The following is a 21543-nucleotide window of genomic DNA, read 5'->3' on the forward strand; positions in this document are numbered from 1 at the left end:
CCCAGTTTAAACACCCAGCTTTGGGAGCTGGAACAAAACCACCCTCAGAACTGCCTGTTTGGAGGGTCTGAGTAATTGAGGAGCACTAAGTAACTACAGCAAGTTTGCTTTTTTCAGTTTCTTACGAGATTTATGAACTCTTCAAAATGGGATAGCCGCTCGTTTAAAGTAATTTTACAAACTCTGTTCCAAGCTATTACAAAATGTGTTCAGAGCTTGCAGCACAGTTTCCCACTCTGCTCTCCCACTGCAAGCACTGCTCATTCACCAACCCTGAAAGGAAAACAGGGGAAGAGACCTTTTATTTCCTCTTATCAGCCTGAAAAGGGCTGTTTTTCAGCTGATCACATAGATATTTTTAAAAAATCTTTGGTGTGAGAACTTAGAAAAAAGAAATCTGTGTATAAACCCCGTTATTACAAGAATAAGCCATCTTTAGGATACGTGGGGAGTGATGTTTCCTGATAAATCTGCCTTGGATGAACACTTTGCAGGCACAAACACAGATTTATTGGAAATCATTGGATCCATCTTGTTTCTTTGAAGTGAACTGAAGCTCTGCTATTCTCTTGAATAATAGCACAGTCAGTTTCTCAGTTCAGACTCTTGTCCTACATATATTTATGTGGCACTCTGCATGTAAGAGCAAATACAAAAAAGAAACAAAACAACCCCCAAGCCACAGGACCGCCTTCATTTCCATCATAAATCAGTTTGTCTTTGCTATAGTAGAATTATTGAGAATCCAGGGCATGTATTTTATTTTTACCTATCATTTGAACAGGTTAAAGAGAAAAAAAAAAAAAAAAGAGGATCAGATTGACTTGGATCAGATTGACTTTCTATCTTTTATTAGCTTCTCTTTTTGCTTGGAGACAAAATTTACAATTACTGAAGTGCAATTAGGCTCTTTCAATCTCCAGTTTTCTCATAATAACATTCAGTTTTCAAGAATAAACATTTTCAACAGTAAATGTCCCTAGCAGCAAAGCAGATCCAGGGAAGAGGGCCTGGAATTTGGGATGAGGGACCCCTGCAGCCCTGTGCAGAAGGGACTCAAACCACCAGGCTGAGCTGAAATGGGGCTCCTGGGCCCAGGGAGAAGGTCCCAGGTGAGGCCACTGACATGTCTTGGTGCCCTCAGGTTCTGACAGAGATGAGTTTTCATTTTCCAAGCAGCAGCTGAAGCAGGTAATAAATTTCCCCGGGTGGAGGGGGGAAAGAAACAGTAGATTTCAAAAGAAAGGTCTTACTTGACAAAGCCTTACAAGCTGCACCACAGAGGTTTCTGTGGATGAACCACAGTGGTAGCTGGTTTTTATGGCTGTGGGTCATGCAAGAGAGCTCTGCTATTGCAGGAATCCTACCCAAGGCCAATCTGAGAGCGCTGTCAAAATGGAAAGAACAGAAGTATTTCTGTATAGAATTTTTAAAAGGAATTGATCCTGAGGGATGCTGACCATTTTCTGGCAGTTGGAAGGCTTCATCTTCCATCACCACTCTTCCTGTGCTAACATCTCTATCTCGAGCTTCTTGAAATTTCCAGGAATGTCTCAATCAGAAACTGAGCTGGTCCATAAGGTTTCCAATGAATAAAAAGACTAAGTAGGTTCATGTGCTTTTAACACAGTTTTTAGGCTTATGTCAACAAAATCTGCATCAGACTGTAAAGAAGTTTATTATAGAATCACATCAAACAAACACAGTGGATTTAAAATCATTATTAAACATATAAAAGTTCAACTTCTAGCTGTCCCTTACTAAGAAAAACAACAAGTCCGTCCACCTCTTGTTATGAGGCATGGCCAAAATTGTTTTATTTTAGTTTTCAAATGGAAAAAATTTGTACGTATCTAATGGATCCCTATTTAAAACTGCAGAATTGCTAGGAAGAGTGCATGTGGAAATATCATCAAGATTTTTGGTGAAAGTTCTTACCTACTCCTCTCTCTCCAAAGACATTATCCTGAGAATCTGACACAGAGGCTCTCTTTGGCAGCCCCTTTCCTGGGGAGGTGAAGCAGAAGGACCGATCAGCCAACTTTGAAGGCTTTTGACTTAGCTGAAAATGAAGTTCTAAAGGTGGGAAGGGATTTTCTGAAGTTTAATTCATTGGCAGTGTGATTCAAATGGTTTTTAAAAAGTCTTTTTCATATCTTTTAATGCTTCTGAGTAATGTTTTCCCTCTCCTAAGGGTATATTAGCTTATCTTATGACCCTAAATTACCTCAGTTACTGCTCACATGGGTTTTTTTTCTTTTGTCCCCTTCCTTGGGAATTGCTAACATATTGTTCTAAAATCTGTAATTAGGCAGTGCTCTCTTTTTGTCTCTTCACTGACAAAGAGGGCTTGATTCTTTCCTCAATTCTCATTTCAAATGCTGAGAATCACAATTCCCTGTGCTTTTAAGGACAATTGCTGCTCAATTCTGATCTCACTGACATCAATGTGACCTGTGTGTTTTGCTGGTTTAATGTCTAAAGGAGGCAAATACACCTCTGTAAGCCTGAGCTGGGAGCAGGACGGAGATGCTTAACTTCATTCACAAAAGGTCCTGACACACCTGAGAGAACTTTGGCTCATGATGAGGTTTTGCTACAGGGCCCAAAGGACAGGCTACACTCAGCTCTGTGACCTCAAAATTGCACAGCCAAATTCATGTAGTTTCCTGCAGTTATTTCAGAGCAAAAACTGCAGCAGGGCTGGCTGGGGCTGTAATCCCTGCCCCTCAGTGCCAGCCAGGTTTCCAGGAGCCACAGCTTCCTCAGGACACGGGGATGCTGCCCAGGAAATCGGAATCATTCCCTGCTGGGCACCAATCCATTAATGACACACTCGAGACACACATGGATTATTTATTTTAGAGTTGTGCAAGCCTGGGCTCCACAAATCCAGCACACCCCACCAGACAATATGGGAGCCACCGGGGAGAAAGATGCACAGGAGACAGTGCAAGGTCGTAAACTGAGACAGGGGAGGTTCAAATTAGGTATTTGAAAAAATTCTTTCATTGGTTGGGTGGTCAGGCACTGGAATAGGCTGCCCAGGGCGGTGGTGGAGTCACCATCCCTGGAGACGCTGAGGAGATGTCTCGATTGGGCATTTAAGGGCTACAGCGGCAGCGCTGGGTGAACGCTGGACTGGATGATCCTAATGGTCTCTTCCAATCTTGATGATTCACAGCACCACAAAATCAATTAGGTTGGAAAAGACCTCCAAGATCATCAAGTTCAACTTGTGATGAAACACCGACTTGTCAACCAGACCATAGCACCAAGTGCCACGTCCAGTGTTCCTTTAAACACCTCCATAGCCGCTGACTCCACCGCCTCCCGGGGCAGCCCAATGGTTAAGAAATTCCTCCCAAAGTCCAACCCGAACCGCACCTGGCGCAGCTTGGCATTGTGCCCAGCATGATTCTACGGTTCTAAAGACCAGCACAGCGACAGGCGGTATCGGGGGAGCTCCGGGCCATGAGGAACGCCGGCCCCGCCCGGGGAGGGGCGGCCGGTGACCTCGGTGCGCCACACTCAACATGGCGGCCGACACACCCCCACAGCCCCGCCACACTTTCCTCGCTTCCCATTGGCGGGGCGCGCTGTCAGTCTGCGGTCGCAACCAATCAGCGCGCGCGGAGCGGCCCGGCGGGCGGTGCCGCGGCCTGCGGCGGTGTGCGGGATGAGCCGGCTGTGCCCGCGCCTGGGCCCGCGCTCGCTGCTCTGGGCCGCGCGGGGCCCGCATCGCCTCTCGTCGGGCGCTTCTCCGGGCATGGAGGAGCTGCTGCGCCGCTCGGTGCCGCCGCTGCCACCCTACGAGACCAAGGAGAAGGCGCCGCCGCCCGCCGAGCTCCGCGGCGCGGAGTTCGTGCGGTTCTACCGCGCGCTGCAGCCCGGGCCGCCCCGCGCCGAGCTCCTCACCCGCCTGGCCCGCGACTTCGGCGTGGAGCACGGGCGGGTGGCCGAGGCCGCCGCCAAGGTGCTGCAGGCCCGCGAGCAGCGCAGGGAGCTCGGGGCGCTGCTGCAGGCCGAGGACCGGCTCCGGTACTACCTGAACCCCCAGTACCGCGGGCTCTTCCAGCACCTGGGCCGCCTCGAGGGCGGGCTGCGCTTCCTCGTGGAGCTCAGGGCCGACCTGATGGAGGGGCTGGCGAGCAAGGCGGTGGATGGGGCCCACGTCAAGGTGAGGGCTGGCCTGGGTGTCTCTAGAGGGAGTGTGGGGGGATGTGGTTTGGGGCTTGCTGCTCGTGGTGCTACTCGTGGAGCCACGTTAGGCTGGGAAGTGTCCCGTGAGCCCAGTTCACTGTCGGGGTCTCTATGGGTCCCTCAGTTCAGGGAGGGAATGTCAGGAAGGACACTGAAACGCTGGAGTGGTTCAAGGGAAGGGGAAGGCTTTAGAGGCCAAGACCGATGGAGAGCAGCTGGGGGGGCTCAGCATGGAGAAAAGGAGGCTCGGGGGGCACCTTCTGGCTCTCTGTAACTCCGTGGCAGGAGGGGGCAGCCAGGGTGGTCGGGCTCTGCTCCCAGGGAACAAATGACAGGATGAGAGGGAACGGCCTCAAGCTGTGCCAAGAGAGGTTCAGGTTGGACACCGGGAAGAATTTCTCCACATAAAGGGTAATTAAACATTGGAACAGACCCAGAGAGGTGGTGGAGTCCCCATCCTTGGAGGTATTCAAGAAACAACTGCATATGGCACTTAGTTGGTTGACAAGGCGGTGATGGGTCAACGATTGGACTCGATGATCCCAGATGTCTTTTCCAACAAATGATTCCATGATTCTCTAGAGAGACACGAGTGAACACTTTCCCACAGGCTGTGGCACCAGTGAGAGCTGCCCTGTGCTGACACTCAGGAAGGAAGTGGCCCCTGGTGTGAAACAATGGCATTTCCAGAGTGGCAGTGGGAAGTGCTGGCACGTAATACATTGTTTTAAAAGTTAATTTACAGTAATGCTGAGCTTGATTATTTTTCATGATGCTCTTGCAGTTTTTGTCGTGTCTGTATTATGTTCTTTTCATGTGTTCTGTTCCTTCTTTTCACCACAGGACACTGATTTTCCACTGCCCTTATAAACAGTTGAATTTCTGATGAGCCCTTGCAATGCACAGAGTGAAATTTGCTGAAAATCTGTTTCATGGGTGCAGTTCTTCCTCTTGCTGTTCAGAACCCTCTCACCTGCAACACTTTCACTTTTTCTGTGCCACCATTTTCCTCTTGAGATTTGTTACATTTTGCTTGCTTACTTATATTTCAGCCCTTGAAATATGACTCTGGTGAAAAATTCACAACATTATGATTTCAGGTAGCAAATCATCCAGCAATTGCTTTTAAAATATTCTTCATCTTTCCATATGATTTAGAAAAAGTCAGTGAAAAGTTCAAGTTGCTGGCAAAAGATAAGGAAAAAGAGCATTTTTGTCAAATTGATTTCTATATAAACCTGCTTCTGTAATTAAGCAGTGGTTGGAGTGTATTTGTAATCTTGGTCTTGTGTTGGTCTGCTGGAAGACAAGAAGCACCATTATTGTTTAAAGGTTTTTCTATAAGAAAAGTGTTTGCTATTTGCCTATCAAAAGTCCTGTGTAGCCATTTCATTAGTGCAAAGTTGATTTCAATTCTAACATAAAGACAAATGTGCAACGAGAGTTTTACAACCTCTGTATATTTGTGTCTGCACTGACAAGGAAATGTGGAAATAAAATTAAATGGATCTTCTTGATGCTGGTGGAGAATTACAGAATGCATTACACGGCCTACTGGGATTTTGGGTTTGCTCAAACTGCCTAAAATATTTCTTAGATAGTCCTTAGTTTTTACTTTGTAATTTGAAAGACCTATTGAAACAGGGATTGCCCATTGTTGTGTTGTAAATATGAAATATTTTTCTATTTCCTCAGCACTGTCAGCATAAAAGCAGCTTGGACTGCTCAGATATTGGGTGATGAAGGATTTCTATTTTGTGTTTGTTCAGCAGATTGCAGTAAAATATTACATTTAAGTGATTAAGTCACTTGAAAGTGCTTGAGCACGCTTTACTCATTGTCCAAATGAGCAGAAATGGGGGGGGGGGGGGGGAGGAGAGGGAGAAGAAATAATGATTTCAATTTTAAGAACAAAATGTCCAATAATATCAACCACAAGAGCTAGGAGAGTTTTCAGCACTGCCATTATCACTGCAGTAATTACTGTTAGCAATAAAAAAGCAGAACCCAGTCCCCTTTAATTTGTGTCACTATTGAATCTTATTTTGCTAGTGGGGATATTTTTGCAGTATCTCACCAGGGATATTCTCTATGTAGATTCTGGAGGTAATTTGTGGGGGAAAAAAACTCCGACAAATAAAACCCCCCAAACCCCCTCCCAAAACAAACCCAGTCAACCCGCCCACCACAGCCACCTTCAACTACTTGGCAGTATCAGAGCAGATCTGTAAGTCCAAAATGAAGTAAGTCAGGTTGAAAACTTCAAACATTCCAAACGCATGGGAAAACTCAACTCCTGTGAAGGGTCTTTTATTTAGTAGTTTGAGAGGGAAAGTGAAATAGTTCCCTCATCAGAGAGGCAGTTCTTTGTAATAAAAAAAAATTAATTGGAGTTTTTCATGAGAGTTTTCCCATTTGTTGCCCAAGAAATAGGTACTTGATGTGAAGATTAAAAAGCCTCTAATTTGCTGTCTCCTAGCAAGAACACAGAATGACAGAAAAATAATCACAATTTATTAGACTTGGCTAATAGAAATTGAAGTATAGCTGGTAATTTGAAATACTAATCTGACTATGTCTCATTGCTCAAATTTAAGACTGGGATGCTGAATAATGAATGTGCTTGCTTTTCTTTTTAATGAAGTGTTGCAGATGTAATTTTTATGACTAAAAAAGCCTCTGAAATGAAAATAAAAATTTACTTACCACTAAGTTTACAAAATAAAAGAACCTGCCACTAAATCTACAAAATAAGAGACCCAAACTTGAGCCTGTCCTTATTGGAGTGAAGCTTTTTGGAAATGTGCTGTACACTGAGATATTAAACACAAGTCAGAATCTTGTTTAGATGACTTGATTTAAACACAGTTTTGGATAGTGGAAACTTCTATGTCCTTCTGCACTAAAAAGTTCTGTCATCACAGAATCATGGAATCCCAGACTGGTTTGGGTTGGAAAGGACCTTAAAGCCCATCCACTCCCACCCCTGCCATGGGCAGGGACACCTTCCACTACCAGGGGTGCTCCAAGCCCTGTCCAACCTGGCCTTGGACACTTCCAGGGATGGGGCAGCCACAGCTTCTCTGGGTAGCCTGTGCCAGGGCCTCCCCACCCTCCCAGGGAAGAATTTCTCCCTAAGACCCACTGAAAACCTGCCCTCCTTCAGCTCAAGGCCATGCCCTCATGTCCTGTTGCTCCATGCTCAGCTGGGGGTGGACTCAATGATGGTGGCAGGTCCCTTCCACAAGGAGCCATTCAAATTCCCGCACAGTGCCCTGTTGTTGTATAAAACTTTATTATTTACCACTGACAGGTTGTTTTGAGTTGTAATTCCCCATATACAATATTCCTCCCCAAATCCTTACTGAAAGCACATCTGCTTCACTTGCTTGTTTGGTTACAACTGCATGGTTTTTCTCCAGCTGCACCCTGGAGCTGCAGTAGCCCTGTCTGAGAACAGCCCTCAGTTCCATTTCCATCCATGTGGAGAATGCTGAACCTCCAAAGGAGCAAAACTCCAATGCTTCCCACTCCTCCATTTTCCATGCAGGGTAACTGGCTCTTTCCCACATCAATCCGTGCTGTCTGAGCCTTGTTACTGCCAGGAGATGCAGAGCAGAATGTCAAAATGCTGCCAGCAGCAGTGCAGCCATCCGGTTTCCCCTCTGCCTGCTGGACTGCAGCTGAAATGCTGTTCAAAAAGCACGTGGATGACAAGAGAGCCATAAGGATCTGTTCCTTTGCCCCCACATCTGACAACTCCAGCTCATTTCTCTGGTTTACAGTGTGCCCCTACAAAAGAAAACAAACCAAACAATCCTGGAATGCCTGGAAATTTTCACTACACCAAGGGATATTTGACCGAAGTGATTTATGATTATTACCTAAAAACTTCAGAGTTGGGCTTCAGAAATGAGAATTCACAAGGGAGGTACCTTAAAGTCAGAATAAAAAAACCAATCAGAATATATTTGTTTAGGAAGAAGGTATTGAAAAAAAATTCATGCATGACAGAGTTGTATGCAAATGAATGTTTCTTCTGGGTTTGAAAATTTTAGTTTTTCTAGTGTGTTAAGGAATAAACCCATTCTTTCATTCAGTCTTGGAATACTTGTAGCAGTTGCTTTGGCCAGCAGAAACCTTCTTTGATGTGTGTCTTTACAAGTGCCTCTGCAGCTTTCATCATGGTTAGGTTATAATAGGAAATATTTTTGCTTTTTATGACAGTCCTGAGACTACATCTGAGCTTAATAAAAATGTTTTTGGTTTTCTGATTAGATTTCTTTTTTTTCCTGTTGTTTTTCTTTAATGTAGCAAGCTAAAGTACACTGGAGCTTAATTTTTATCTCTTTTATGTGCAGCAGTAGCTATTTAACAAAGGTTTGAATATAAGATGAAGAGTTTTTGTTGAAGTAAATGGTTACTACGTTAGTTTCAGGTAAGCCCGTGTTTCTGATCAGGCTGTTGGTAAGTTGGTGCTGGTATCGCACTGTGTCCTGTGTACAAGGCAAATGGAAGAAAGAAAAACAAGCTCTGGAATCTCTTTTAGGGATATTCATGCTGTGCTGAGTTTAAGAATACTTATTAAATTCAAATAAATTTAGACAGGAAATCTTTAATAATACAGGCAGCAGGAAACTGGTAGGGAATATAAAAATTACTTACAATGAATGTTTCTGAAAGGATTTGACATTGAGTTGGGTTTCATCTCTCATACTGTTCCAAAGCTGGTTTGATTTTTCAGTTCTATTGTCTTATGCTGCTGGTTTTTATTTTACTTGCTCAAAATTTTTCATATTTTTAGAGAAGGAAAATTCTGGAAAGCCTCTGGTTCTGTCTGTATCTTGTTGCAAAATGTTTCCGTGCTATTTAAATCTGAGCAACTGCAGCCTTGTGGTCAATCAAGGTTGGCTTGACTCACATTCCCATGTTGTACCTTGCTTGTTTAGCAGCTAATTCCATCGTTGTTCTGTTTGCAGGAGATGAATGGAGTTCTCAAGAACATGCTCTCAGAGTGGTTCTCCATGGGATTCCTCAACTTGGAACGGGTCACGTGGCAATCTCCTTGTGAAGTACTCCAGAAAATTAGTGAGTAAGTGCTAGAGGCTGGAAAGAGTCCTTGGTGAAGAGGTGATGAACTGCTTGGGACTGCAGAGATCCACTGTTTTCAGGACTCTGCTTTTCTGAACCATAGGCAAAGTATAATTATGAAATATTTGCATTAACACGCCGTAGAGCCCAATTTTAAAAGCTGATTGGAGTAAAGAATAAAGGGGATCATTTGTGCCATAATTTGATCCTGCAGCTCCCACACTGCACTGGTAGACTGCTGTCTTGTCTTCCAACTTTCTCAGTTTCCCACATTCCCACATTGCCAGAGGTGCTGCAGTTGTTTTGCCTGGAACTGGTGAGGTGCACAGGATCACGTGTAAATTACATGTGAAGAGAGCACCTTGGTTTTTATGCAATGTGCTCTACAACATTGATTCCTGAATCTACAACACTGATTCCTGAATTTCTGTCTAACAGTCAAAGTTGTGATGAAGTTGAAAATGACTGAAAGCAAGTTATGTTGTAGGCCACCTTGTTGTATAAAATCTTGAAAAATAACCTCTAGAATGTTCTGAAAGTACGCGACTTAAGTGCTGATGAGGCAAAGAGATCTTGTACAAGCTAAATTTTTTAAAATAAAAATAATTACTAATGTTTAATTAATCTTCAAGGTAATTTGGCAAGCACACTAGTGACTGGGTGTGCAATGTTCCTTTACAATCCACTTTGTCACAGCTTGCTGACAATTTTAAGTTATTCACTTACAGCCTAATTCTCCTTTTTTGATTGGGAAGTTTTGTCACTGACAACAGTGGGAAAAGTGCTGAGCTTGTAGGGCAGCTGACCTCTATTTTTACATGTAATAATAACAACAACAATAATAATAATAATTAATAATAATAATAATAATAATTCTTTAAAAAATTTTCTCCTTGAGTTCTGAAGCTGTGCACCCTGTCAGAAACTGGGTTGATATGAAGCGTCGAGTTGGGGCCTATAGAAGATGCTACTTCTTTTCTCACTGTGCAATCCCAGGAGAGCCATTGATAGTCCTGCACGTGGCACTAACCAGTGACATCTCCAGCAGCATCCAGGTACAGCCACTGATGCATTTAGTACACAGCAACGTGCTCAGATTGCAGTGTGCTTATTTAAATATCCACAATTCTGTATAATTTGGCAATATTTACTTTTGTTTCATCTTTTAAGAGATGAGAGAATTGGCAGGTAAAAATTACAGGGGTATTTTGTCTATCTTGCGTATTATGTAAATTGAAATTTTTTGCTCAAGAGCAAGAAGAATAAGAAAAGTTTAGAAATAAAGTAGAGCAAATGACATAAACATTTCAAAGTGGTTGAAATTAATTCTGAAAGTTTGAAACCACGTTATAATTTTTTACCTGCACGTGCTAATGTCTAAGCAGCTCTTTCTACTTTTTCATTAGATTTTTATTGTCAATGAATAAAACAGTGGGGAAAAGTGTTAATGCATTTAAAAGTTAAAAAGAAAGACCTCCTCCCCATAATGATGATAATAACTAATACTAACATTTTAAAATTTTTAATCCTTTTTTTCCCAGACCATAGTGAAAGAAGTGCCGCCTTTAGAGACAGAAGATGCAGACAAAATCACAACAGCAATTTTCTACTCTATCAGTTTGACTCAGCAGGGCCTGCAGGGGGTGGAACTCGGGACTCACCTCATCAAAAGAGTTGTCAAAGAGCTGCAGGTGAGTGTGGCAAGGGGGCCTCAGGGTCTGTTTGCCCAGCATGGCTTAGTTCCCACCTGGTGTCACTGCTCAGGCCAGGAGCTCCTGGGGCTTCCCCTGGAACTTCTTCCCAGAGCAGCCTTTGGAGGTGTGGAGAGTTGGGAGAACATTTCCTGCTCTTGGTTGATGTCTGCCAGGTGTAGATTCTGTTCCAGAGGTGACGTGTTCTGTGTAAACTCCTTGTGTTTGCCTAATCCTGTGTGGGCCGCCTGAAGTCAAACAAGAACATTTCTGTTGAAGGTGGCTTTGACACAGCTTTATTCCGCAGTGTGGGCTCTGATGGAATTCACTGTTGCCTCTCAGTTGCGTGGGAAGAGCCTGATCAACATATTCTCTTCAAAGTACCTGACAGTGCCTTTTCCAAAATCTTACAGCCGCTCTAGGAACAGAAATACTTCCTGTTCGTTAATTAGTTCATAGTTTTGTTTGTTATATTGAATTGCCACTGGTTATTTATGCAGTGAGCATGCATGCCTTGAATACCTCTATTTAGAAAAATGGAGAGAGATTTCTTTGCCCAGGCATGGCTTGAAATATAGTAAAGAAAATGTTTTAAAAGGCAAAAGAATCTTTTACTTTCTGCCAGTCAGTTCTCTGAATTTAGATAATATCATTACATGCGAAGGGATTATTGTTAATAGCTTTAGTACTTGTAGAAACTTCTTCCAAGCCACTGGAGAAAGGACTGAAAATTCATTCAGAGTGGTGTGAAAGAGACAGTCGCATTCCTGCACTGAGCACGTTATTTTATTTAATAGTCTTTACTACTTAAATTGCTGACAAAGCTACCTCTTAAAAGTAATGATCACTACTTGTGTTTATATTCATTGTTTCACATCTGGATTAGTAACGATGTCTGGAAAACTGTCTGTGATATAGAACTTCAGTTCCACTCACAAAAATAACTTAAAATTGGATGCTTGAAACTACTACTGCTAGAAAGTGATAGATTACTAAATTGCTGAATCATAGCTGGCTGCCCTGAAGTATTTTATTTTATTTTATTTTATTTTATTTTATTTTATTTTATTTTTAATGGATATTTTGGCTGAATTTTGTTGCTTCTTGCTTTTGGAATGGCTTTTAGATTAATTGTTGAAAGTGCAGTAGTCCAGGTATAATTAGACTCTGCCATCTGTCTGATCTTGACTGAGGGGAAATTGGAATAAATTCATGCAGTTATCTGCTTTTGCATCTGAAAAATAATTTCTGGGTAATTGAGTTGCTCTCATAAAATAACCCTATTGACATTGTATCTGACCATCACTAATTGCTTGCAACACCAGCAAAGTTGTGAGTTATAAAGTCAAACAGACACATCATACTTAGATAACCTAATGCAAGACTTAAAATTTGGTGTGTCCAACAGAAGGGTGTGTTTTGTATTTATACTTAGGACAAAGTTTTTACATTTCAGTGTTGTAAAATCCATCCCCTCTTCAGTGTTTATCATAGGAAACTGAGATGCCTTTAAATACATTTTAATCATAAAATTAATGCCTCAATCTTAAAGAACTTCTTTAATATTGAAAACTTGAGTGCTTTCCATGCAATGCCAAAGGTGGAGACCTTCATCCCTACTCATATTTCCTACATTGCTTAAAGGTGTTGTGAAAAACGCTCTGGTAGGAAATTCTAATGTGGGAATTGGACATGGACTGAGGTGTTAATGTGTAGTCTGGATCTAAAGGTCTAACAACTCCATGCATTGCCTCTACACCCTTCCTGTTTGGAGTGGAACCGCTGTAGGGCTAAAGAAAATAGAAAGGATAATCCAGGAATATTTATCCATTGTGGATGTGGCTGTCTAATAGTTTTTTCTTCACTCTTTGATGTTAGTATTTTTCTCTTTCCTGTTCCTCCCACTCCTTCATGCTTCCTCCACCTTCATTCCAAAGTACTGTCCTCGAATTTGTTTTCTTGAATGGTGCAAGAACCATCTCCTATTGCATATTTTATGTCCGTGAAGTGACCCTAAATCACTGTCCTGTTGTTCCCAGAATTGTTTGATGCACTTCTACAAGGCCTCCTCATTCAGCTTCAGCTGCAAACGTTGTGCCTCCCATCTCAGTGGGCTTCACCCCTCAGAGAGAAGCCCTCTGTATTTCAGCTTCAAAACACTTCCACTGCGGAATTTCTACAAAGTCAGGATTGTTCAGGGCAGAGGCATGCAATGAGTAATACTCTTGGCAGCCTGTGTTGCCTGGCTCCCAAAATTCTGGAAGTCCTTTTTCTGTGGATTAATTGCTCACATGTGCTCGCTTTCTCTCTGGTCAGGTGTAAGCAGAGGACTTTACAAGGTTGTCTCTATTCAGGTTGGACATAATTCTTTGGAGCAGAAGGGACAAATGGTGCAGCAGGAGTGCTGAGTGGACTTGGTGACAGCAGCTGAAACAATACAGCCTCAGCAAAAAAAGTCCTGGGTCAAAAATTACCTCTCATTAAGCCAGCATCCAGCAGCCTTTGTAAAAATAGATGGGTGAGGTCTCTGATAGGAGGAGGATTTTTTATATCACCTTTGCATGGCTTTGCAATAAACAAATCTTTTTTTCAAGTGCTGCTAAATCACCAAGTGTTCCAGGTTACAGAAGTTGAGACTCTCTTTAATTTAACTTATAATAAAATGCCTTGGGAAGAGGAGAGCATTTGAAAGGGTTGAGGATTTTGTTTTTCATTTTATTTAAATTGATGATTAAGACACTTTTATAACTTGCCATTTGAGTTAACTTTTGTGGACGTCTGTTTGATCTGCAGAATTCTATTTGATTTATGTTTTCTTAAGGTGCTGCAAACTCCTAACACTTCTTTTATCCTCCAGTAAAAATCCTTTACCTGACTTTTACCTTAGCGTAACCTGCTCTGACACTTCTACCTGTAAGTGCCACTGTAACCTCCAAACTGAAATCCCAGCTGTCATTCTTCATGAGGAAAACTCCAAATTGGACCTGTCATGAATGTGTATCATTAGATCAGGAAAAGACATGCACAAAGTTAGGGGTGTGCTGAGAACCCCTCTGCACTGAAGCCTTCATCTGACAGGATTTCAAAAAACTTTACTGAAACCTTGATCTAGCAGGTATCTAAGCTAAAAAATTATGGCTATGAATTCAGTTAGTACCATACTCCTTAAAATCTCATTAATGCACAATTAAAATAGAATTTAATTTTTTAGAAAATTTTTAGCAAATGTTTGCTAATTTGCCTGGACTGGTCACATATTCTGCTCAACATGAGCCCGTGTAGGGCAGCACTCCTCACCTTCAAAGAGTGCCAAGCACTGATTCCCTCCTGAAAGCATTCCTTGCAAATGGGTTTTTCTTAGGATTGTTGGGAAAACTAGTGAGGATTGCTGCACCCCAGTGCTGAGCACTGTTAGTCTGAGGCCCTGTGTACAAATTGATGGCCACTGCTTTGGGGTTTCATTAATTTAAGCAGATGGAGGATGGATAAAATTGAGGCACAGAAATGGATCCTCAGTGTCCTCTCTTTCTACGTGCACAGTTTGCAGTTGGAATCCTTAATCTTTACCTGGATGTTAAGATTTGGCATTTGCCACAGGAATTGTTCTGTATAACTGGGTAAAGGGGGAGGAGATATGCTGGAGATCAGAATTGGACCTGGTGTTACCTACAAAGGGCATCCTGGGAGAAATGGTGCTGCTCTCAGGAGCAGATTATTCCTTTTTCTGGCACTTTCTTGACAAAAGTTTGCTACACAGATAATACAGAAGGGTTTTGTGTACAGGCTTCTGTTGATGTGTGAGCATATCCTGTTGGGATTATTTTGGGATGAATTCATTAGGCCACTGATACCACTTTGATCCCTGTTCTCCCTGTACAAAGCTGGGAATAGGCTGTGCAGGCATTCCTTGCAGTCTCTTGTTTATATTAATGGATATAAAACAGGGAGCAGGCAACAGAAATGATCTCTTGTATTTCTGAAATCCAAACTTGTGTTGTTCCCAGAAATGAATTGGATTTTGAAGCTATTTCAGACAACTGCAGAAAACCAAACAAACCCCAAACTGAGTGCAGGCAGATCATTTCTAGCAAGCTGATAGGTGCTGGTGAACGAGGAGGTGGATGGATTTCTCATTAGCCAGCCATATAATTCACAATGTGTTTATAGCCACTCTAAACAGTCTGTAGCTCTGCAGAAGGTACATCATGGCAATTCAGTCAGCAGATGACAGACACAGATAACTGTGGTGAAGCCTTTGAGAAAATGCTTAGAATTTTATAGCCTGTGGCATTTGAGGGAGAAAACTGATAGCTGCTGTGTGACTCAATAGAATGCTCAGCAATTGGTGGCAGATTTTAGCTTTCTGCTTGGGCTGTTGATAATTGCTACCTTAATTTGATCTAGGTGACCCGGGGAGATCATAATTTCCAAAACAGGCTTTGATTTCATTGATGAAAAATGTGACCTTGGACTGCAGCTTTCAAGAGTGCAAGAGAGTTTCAGATGAGATATGGATAATGGGAGAAATCTCTGCTTTTCTGCAAGGAAAGAAAAACGAAAACAGCAACAAAAAGCAACAATCAAACACAGAAATCTAGCCCGAACAAAAGTTAGCAGCTGTTTCTTAATGTTGTGTGTGGGTTTCTGAGAGGAAAGTAAACATTAATGGGTCTCCACCAATAGCCTTAGAAACCAGGACATCAATTTAGCAAAGCATAAATGTGCTCACTCCACTGCATTTACTTATTTTTCCACGAGAAATGGCTGCCTCAGATAAGCTTCTAAATAAAGCTTTTATCAGATAGGTGATAGTATGTACTGTAGCTTCAAAATGGGGTCACTTTCCCATGTCTTATCTGTCCTAAGAAGTAAAAAACCCCACAATTTCCCATCTTGTGTTTTTAACAGAATAAGAGCTACTGACCTCCTGTGAAATATTTGGGGCTGTCCTGGTGAATGGGTCACTCCTGAAAGTGGTGATAAACAAGGAGCAGTCAACATTCCTAGGAATCAATGTCAGTTGCTTAATTAGGAACTTTGCACTGGTTGTTATTACTACACAGAGGGGGGAAGAAACAATTCCTTCTCACTTTTGTCATCGTGGGTGGTGCACAGGTGCCCTTGGGCTCTGCAAGCTGGGAAATGAGATTGGAATTGTTACCCTATGGAAGCAATGGACACAGCTCAGCTCCTGTGTGCAAACCTTGTTAGCTCTGTTCAGGAGCAAAACAGAATTTTCAAACACTGCTTCCTTGGCAGAGATGGTGCAGAAGAGTTCCAGACTTGACTTGGTGCTAAACAGCTTTTTCCCTTTCACCTGAAAGAAGAATTGCTGCCGCTCAAATTTCAATGCCATCTTCCTTCTTCCCCTCTCAGCTTTTAACCCTAAATAGCTGTGAAGAAATCATGAAAGAGACCTTAAGCAGTGTGTTCTCAAAGGCACTGTCTTTCATAGGAATAGTAATACAGTTAATAAAAAAAAGGAAAACCTTTAAGGAGTGTAATCCCACCTTTGGGTCAAAAAGGAACACATTCTGTATTCCTTGAATCCTTGCCTAGAGGAAATAGCCTCTAAAAACTTCTTTTTTTTCCATTTCTCTTTTCATCCCCACTGCACAGCAGTAACATCTTTACTCTCTCCAGCAGCACTTGGAAGATTTCTCATGATAGGTCATTAATTTGAAAACTTTACCCCATGTATTCCTCTCTCTTGTGCTCTATGTGTTAAAGAGGAACTTCAAATCAAAACAGAAATGAAGACCCAGAAGAATGCACCCCCATTTTGAGTTGCAGGCTGTTTGAGGGGAGCTGGCTGCTGCTGGAGGATGTGACATGGGAAGGGCACTTCTCATTGCAGTGATGGGTTTGTGTTTCTGTGCCTCGAGGTGCATCTGCAGGTCCCTCCCAGCCCAGGCCCTTGCTGAGTTCTCATCCATCATTACTGTGTGGACAGGCAGGAGGGTCCTGGGTCATTGAATCTTCAGGAGGGAGCTGTGGCCTCCCTTCTGGGCAGAGATTCATCCACCACAGCACGAGCTGACATGCAGCAGGTTACATTATGTGACAACCAAGTGTCTCAGCAGCTCAGCCATGTCCAGGTGCAGCAGAGCCAGCACTGCTCAGCTCTGCACTGCTGGAGGAGGGAAGGTGGAAGTGGTGCTGCTCTTACCAACTGGCAAAACTGGAAGCCAGCAGCTTTTTGCCCAGGATCAAATACCTTGAAATATTTTTCTGGTGGCCTTGAAAAATTCACTTCTGTGCCATCTTTCTCCCTCCTCCTTGTCCAGCAGATCCCTGGGTCTGTGGTAGCAGTGGTGAGTCAAGGAAAGTGTAGCTGGCAGAGGGGCACCTGAGTACAATCCTCCTCTGCTGTACTAATTAAGATGCTGCTGCTTTAAAGAGAAGTGGATTCCAGATGTGCTGATTAGATGAGCTGCTTAATTGAGAAACGCAATGAGGAGGTGGATGAAGCAATGAGGAGGTGGATGAGACGTGACCAAGGGAGGATTTACTGTGACCAAGGGAGGATTTACTGAGTTTGTTTGACTCTGTATTCAAATTTTATAAGGTTACTTTGAATTATTTCTGGATAAATAGTCCTTATGTCCATGGGGAAGTATTCAGTGTGGGATTGGGAAGGAAAGATGTTTGAAATCTGTGGAATTGCTTTGTTCTGTTCTCATTTTTCCATTTCTTTCACTCCATATATATATATTTTTAATTTGTCATTGCTCTTTTTCAAAAGCAAGGGGAAAACTTTTCTAATGAGTCTGAACTGTCTACTCCACAAAATATTCTTTTAATTAAAACTTCCTTTCAGTATCTTTGCCTCTTGTAGCCATGGTCTAAGAACACAACCCTAATAAACTATTTTGTTTCATAAATGTATTCCCTGAAATTGTGCAAAGAGGTGTAAGAGATGTCTGTAAAGGAACTTTTTTATTTTATGAAATGCACATTCAAGGAAACCTCATAGTTGGATCTCACAGAGCTTGTAAAAGACATCAGCTTTGGAATTACTCTTAAGAATAAAATATCATCGTGTCCTTCAGCGGAAACTTTGAAAAAGTTTCTACTTTCCTAGTTCCTACTACTTCACTAGAACTTCACTATCTGAGTGTGGTAGTTGTAGCAGTTATGAGCATGACCCAGTCAGGATCTCCTGGGAGCTCTGATTATAAAAATGGTGTTTTGTTCAATAAGATACAGAAATGAGTGTTCTTAGGAAATAATTTGCTTTGTTTTCTTTATCTGGTTCTCTAAGGACCTGAAATGAGGCGTTTCTTTGTAACTTGATCTGCTTTTCGTGTCCCTTCCTGGTCCCAAAAGAATTCTTTGGCTGACACGTCTGTGTAACAGTCAGAGAACTCCAGCTCAGGGCAGCCAGTGATTTTCTGCAGGTGATCCAGCTGTAAGTCACCAAACTGCACAGCTGGCTGTGTGCCACTGTGCTGGAAGGCACAGGACAGCAGGGACGTATTTGGGAAGCTCCTGTGGGAAGGGAAAATGTGTTGTGGATATTAGAGATGGTGCTTGGCTGCAGCCTGTGGGGAAGCCGTGCCAGGCCAGCATTCCCTGGCCCCTGCACCCTCCCGGAGCAGACTGCAGGTGGCAGCTGTGTGGAGCTCAGCAGTAGTGAGGAGCTGCAGCTCTCACAACCGGGCAGCACCATCTGAGCCCTGATAGCTTTTTAATGGTTACCTCGGTAATCCTCGAGGTAGAAAAAGTGCCGTTTGTAGTCATTTAAAGACAATTTTCTGCTGACATTAAGATGTGTCTGTAATGTTGAAGAATGTCTTGGTTCTTAGCACTTCTTCTGTTGGAGCAGTAATTAAACCAACACTGGGGTGCTTTCAGCTCAGTTCTCTCTTCCCTCTGTTCCTTTGCCCCCCACTCCTCCAGCAGATTTGCCTGATGTATTTTGTGTTAATTCCAAGTGAGTTTATTCTTCGCACTGGTGTGCCCCAAAACTAATACACAGTTTTCCTGTGTGTTTTGCTTTACATGATTTCATAGTTAGCAGGGTTTAATCAGAAATTAGTAGGAGTACAGAAGAAATTCTACTTGGTTAAAAAGTGTTATACTTGCAGTAAAAAAAAAATATTCACACACTGTATTTCTTACTGATTTAGGGAATATCATGGAAGGTAGATGGCCTGTGTAAAGAACTTCACTCAAAACTTCAGGAAATACTTCTTTCCATAAAAATCTACAAATAGTACCTCATGATTTTACAACAGAATGAAATAATAAACTGTCCTTGATTTAACAAAAAAAGATAGTTATATATGAAAAATAAATAGCATTTAAATGGTTTCCAAAGCTTGTATGTCTATTTTAAGAAAAGATTCCCTTCAGAATCACTTCTTTATGGCCTGTGATTCTATTTGTTTATTTCTGCCTATAAAAGGATAACAGCAGAACGCAGTGGTGGTAAGCACTGCATAAGTACTTTTATAGAGATTGTGTGTGAGGAATGTCATTCAGTCACTGTTAAAGTTTTCTGGGTGTTCCCAGTGCCTTCTCATCACTAACCTGTTACTGCCAGGGTGATATTTCACCTTTTTTTTGTGTCCATGTGTATCAGTTCCTTCTCAGAATCCATGGTCTCCACCTGCCATAAAGCAAAGGCCATCAGCTGCCCTTTCACTGAAACTTCTCTGTGTCAATCATGACCAAACTCATGGTTTGTTTTTTTTTTTTCCTCTCATTTTGTCTGCAGAAAGAACTTCCTCAGATAAAAGTTTTTTCCACACTTTCACCTATCCCAGGATTCACAAAATGGCTCGTTGGTCTCCTCTCCTCCCAGGCAAAAGAACAGGGAAGGAATGAACTTTTTACAGAATCCGAATGGCAGGAAATCTGTGAGATCACAGGAGACTCCACCAATGAAACACTAAAGAAACTCTTGAACACCAACGAGTGGATGAGGTCAGAGAAGCTGACTCAGGTGCTGCATCCACCCCTGATGAGACTCTGTGCCTGGTATCTGTATGGGGAGAAGCACCGAGGCTACGCGCTCAACCCGGTGGCCAATTTCCACCTGCAGAACGGCTCGGTGCTGTGGAGGATAAACTGGATGGGGGACACGAGCCCCCGGGGCATCGGGGCCTCCTGTGGCATGATGGTCAACTACAGGTACTTCCTGGAGGAGACGGCCTCCAACAGTGCCCTGTACCTGGGCTCCAAGCAGGTGCGAGCCTCCGAGCAGGTGCTGGCCTTGGTGTCCCAGTTCCAGCAGAACAGCAAGCTGTGATTCCATACCATGGACACTAACAATGAATGTTGCTCGCCGTAAAGAGCTGTAATCATCTGCAGTGTCTTTACTCAAATCAGAATGTACCTTGTAAAACAAGTGTACTCAGAGTTACCTGGGTTATCAGGGTCTTGCTTACGTGGCCGTGTACTCAAAACCTCATTGAGTCACCTCTGGTTGGAGGTTTGTGTTAAAGGGAGAGTAAAATCCTCTTAAACCAGTTACAACCCAGGGATGACTTGAATGGAAGATACCTGAGCCAGCATTATTCTGTTGGTAATAAATTGTATAAGCTGTCTTTGAAAGGAGCTGCACTTCTCTGTCATAATGCTGCTATAGATTGTTCAGAACCAAAGTACCTGGAATAAAGGTAAATTTTGGGTCAAATATATTATCAAAACCATAATCTACAGTTTTATTTCTATGATATCTGTCTTTTGCACCTTCAGAAAAATCTCATGTAAAATTTCCTGGTATTTTCCTGTTTTAATTACACTAAAACTCACTGAATCCTTGCTTTGCTGGAGCATGGAAAAGCCTTGCATTCATGTTGAAAAATCAGGATCTCAGTACAGCAGGATGTTATGTTATATTTGTGGTTTTTGGCTGCTAAAATATAATGAGCAATAAGGAAGTGTTCAAATAGGAGAGGAGAACAAGCCAGACTGTTCCTTGGGAATTAGTTGAGAAGTTTCTAAATATATATATCTTATATTTTGGCTCTGGTAACGTTTTAAGTTGATAAGGAGCTTTTTTAATAAAGAGGTAGGTGTGATTTATAAACCAATAAAATAAACTTTCTCAATAAATCATGGCTTGTGGATTTCAGCATCTCACCTCCTTCACTTAGTGACCCTGCTTGATAACAGTTTCACCACACAAATTACTATAGAACATTCCTGTTTTTAGCAGTGGTCAGGGGATGGCTCCATTCTCTTGTTGGGCTTTCTAATCTTTCTGAACTGCCTTAGAATTCAGGTTTCAAGGTGAAATTTAGCTGCCTGTATAAACACGTACAAGGCATTCTTGGCTGGCAGGAATAGAGCAAGAGAACTCTCTCTCTGTTAAGCTCTTCAAGTTTGAGGAAACCAGGTCACTTACTTCAAGTGAAAGAGTTCTGAAATTGCAATGGTTTTGAAAGATGGTTTTATTTTGAAGCAGAGGGAGCTGTGAGGGCAATTAAATGTGCATCCTCCTGGCCAAAAAGAGCTAACGCTTCTGCTGTATTGCAGATGGAAATACAACATAATCCCATATTCTTAACAGCTGGACTCGAAGGATAATGAGGTTTTTCCACTTGGA

General features: G+C 42.4%; 1 protein-coding gene across 1 annotated transcript; it reads left to right on the plus strand.

The window, feature by feature from the left end:
• Window positions 1-3649: 3649 nt before the first annotated feature.
• Window positions 3650-21050, plus strand: MLYCD (malonyl-CoA decarboxylase). The gene is made up of 5 exons (XM_048316837.1): window positions 3650-4180; window positions 9183-9295; window positions 10193-10349; window positions 10836-10985; window positions 19708-21050. Exons 1-5 carry the CDS (start codon window positions 3680-3682, stop codon window positions 20239-20241), a joined length of 1455 nt encoding a protein of 484 aa, XP_048172794.1. The 5' UTR covers window positions 3650-3679; the 3' UTR covers window positions 20242-21050.
• The last annotated feature ends 493 nt before the right edge of the window (window positions 21051-21543 follow it).

Source organism: Corvus hawaiiensis, chromosome 12 (genome assembly GCF_020740725.1).
Source record: "Corvus hawaiiensis isolate bCorHaw1 chromosome 12, bCorHaw1.pri.cur, whole genome shotgun sequence".
NCBI classification, from domain to species: domain Eukaryota; kingdom Metazoa; phylum Chordata; class Aves; order Passeriformes; family Corvidae; genus Corvus; species Corvus hawaiiensis.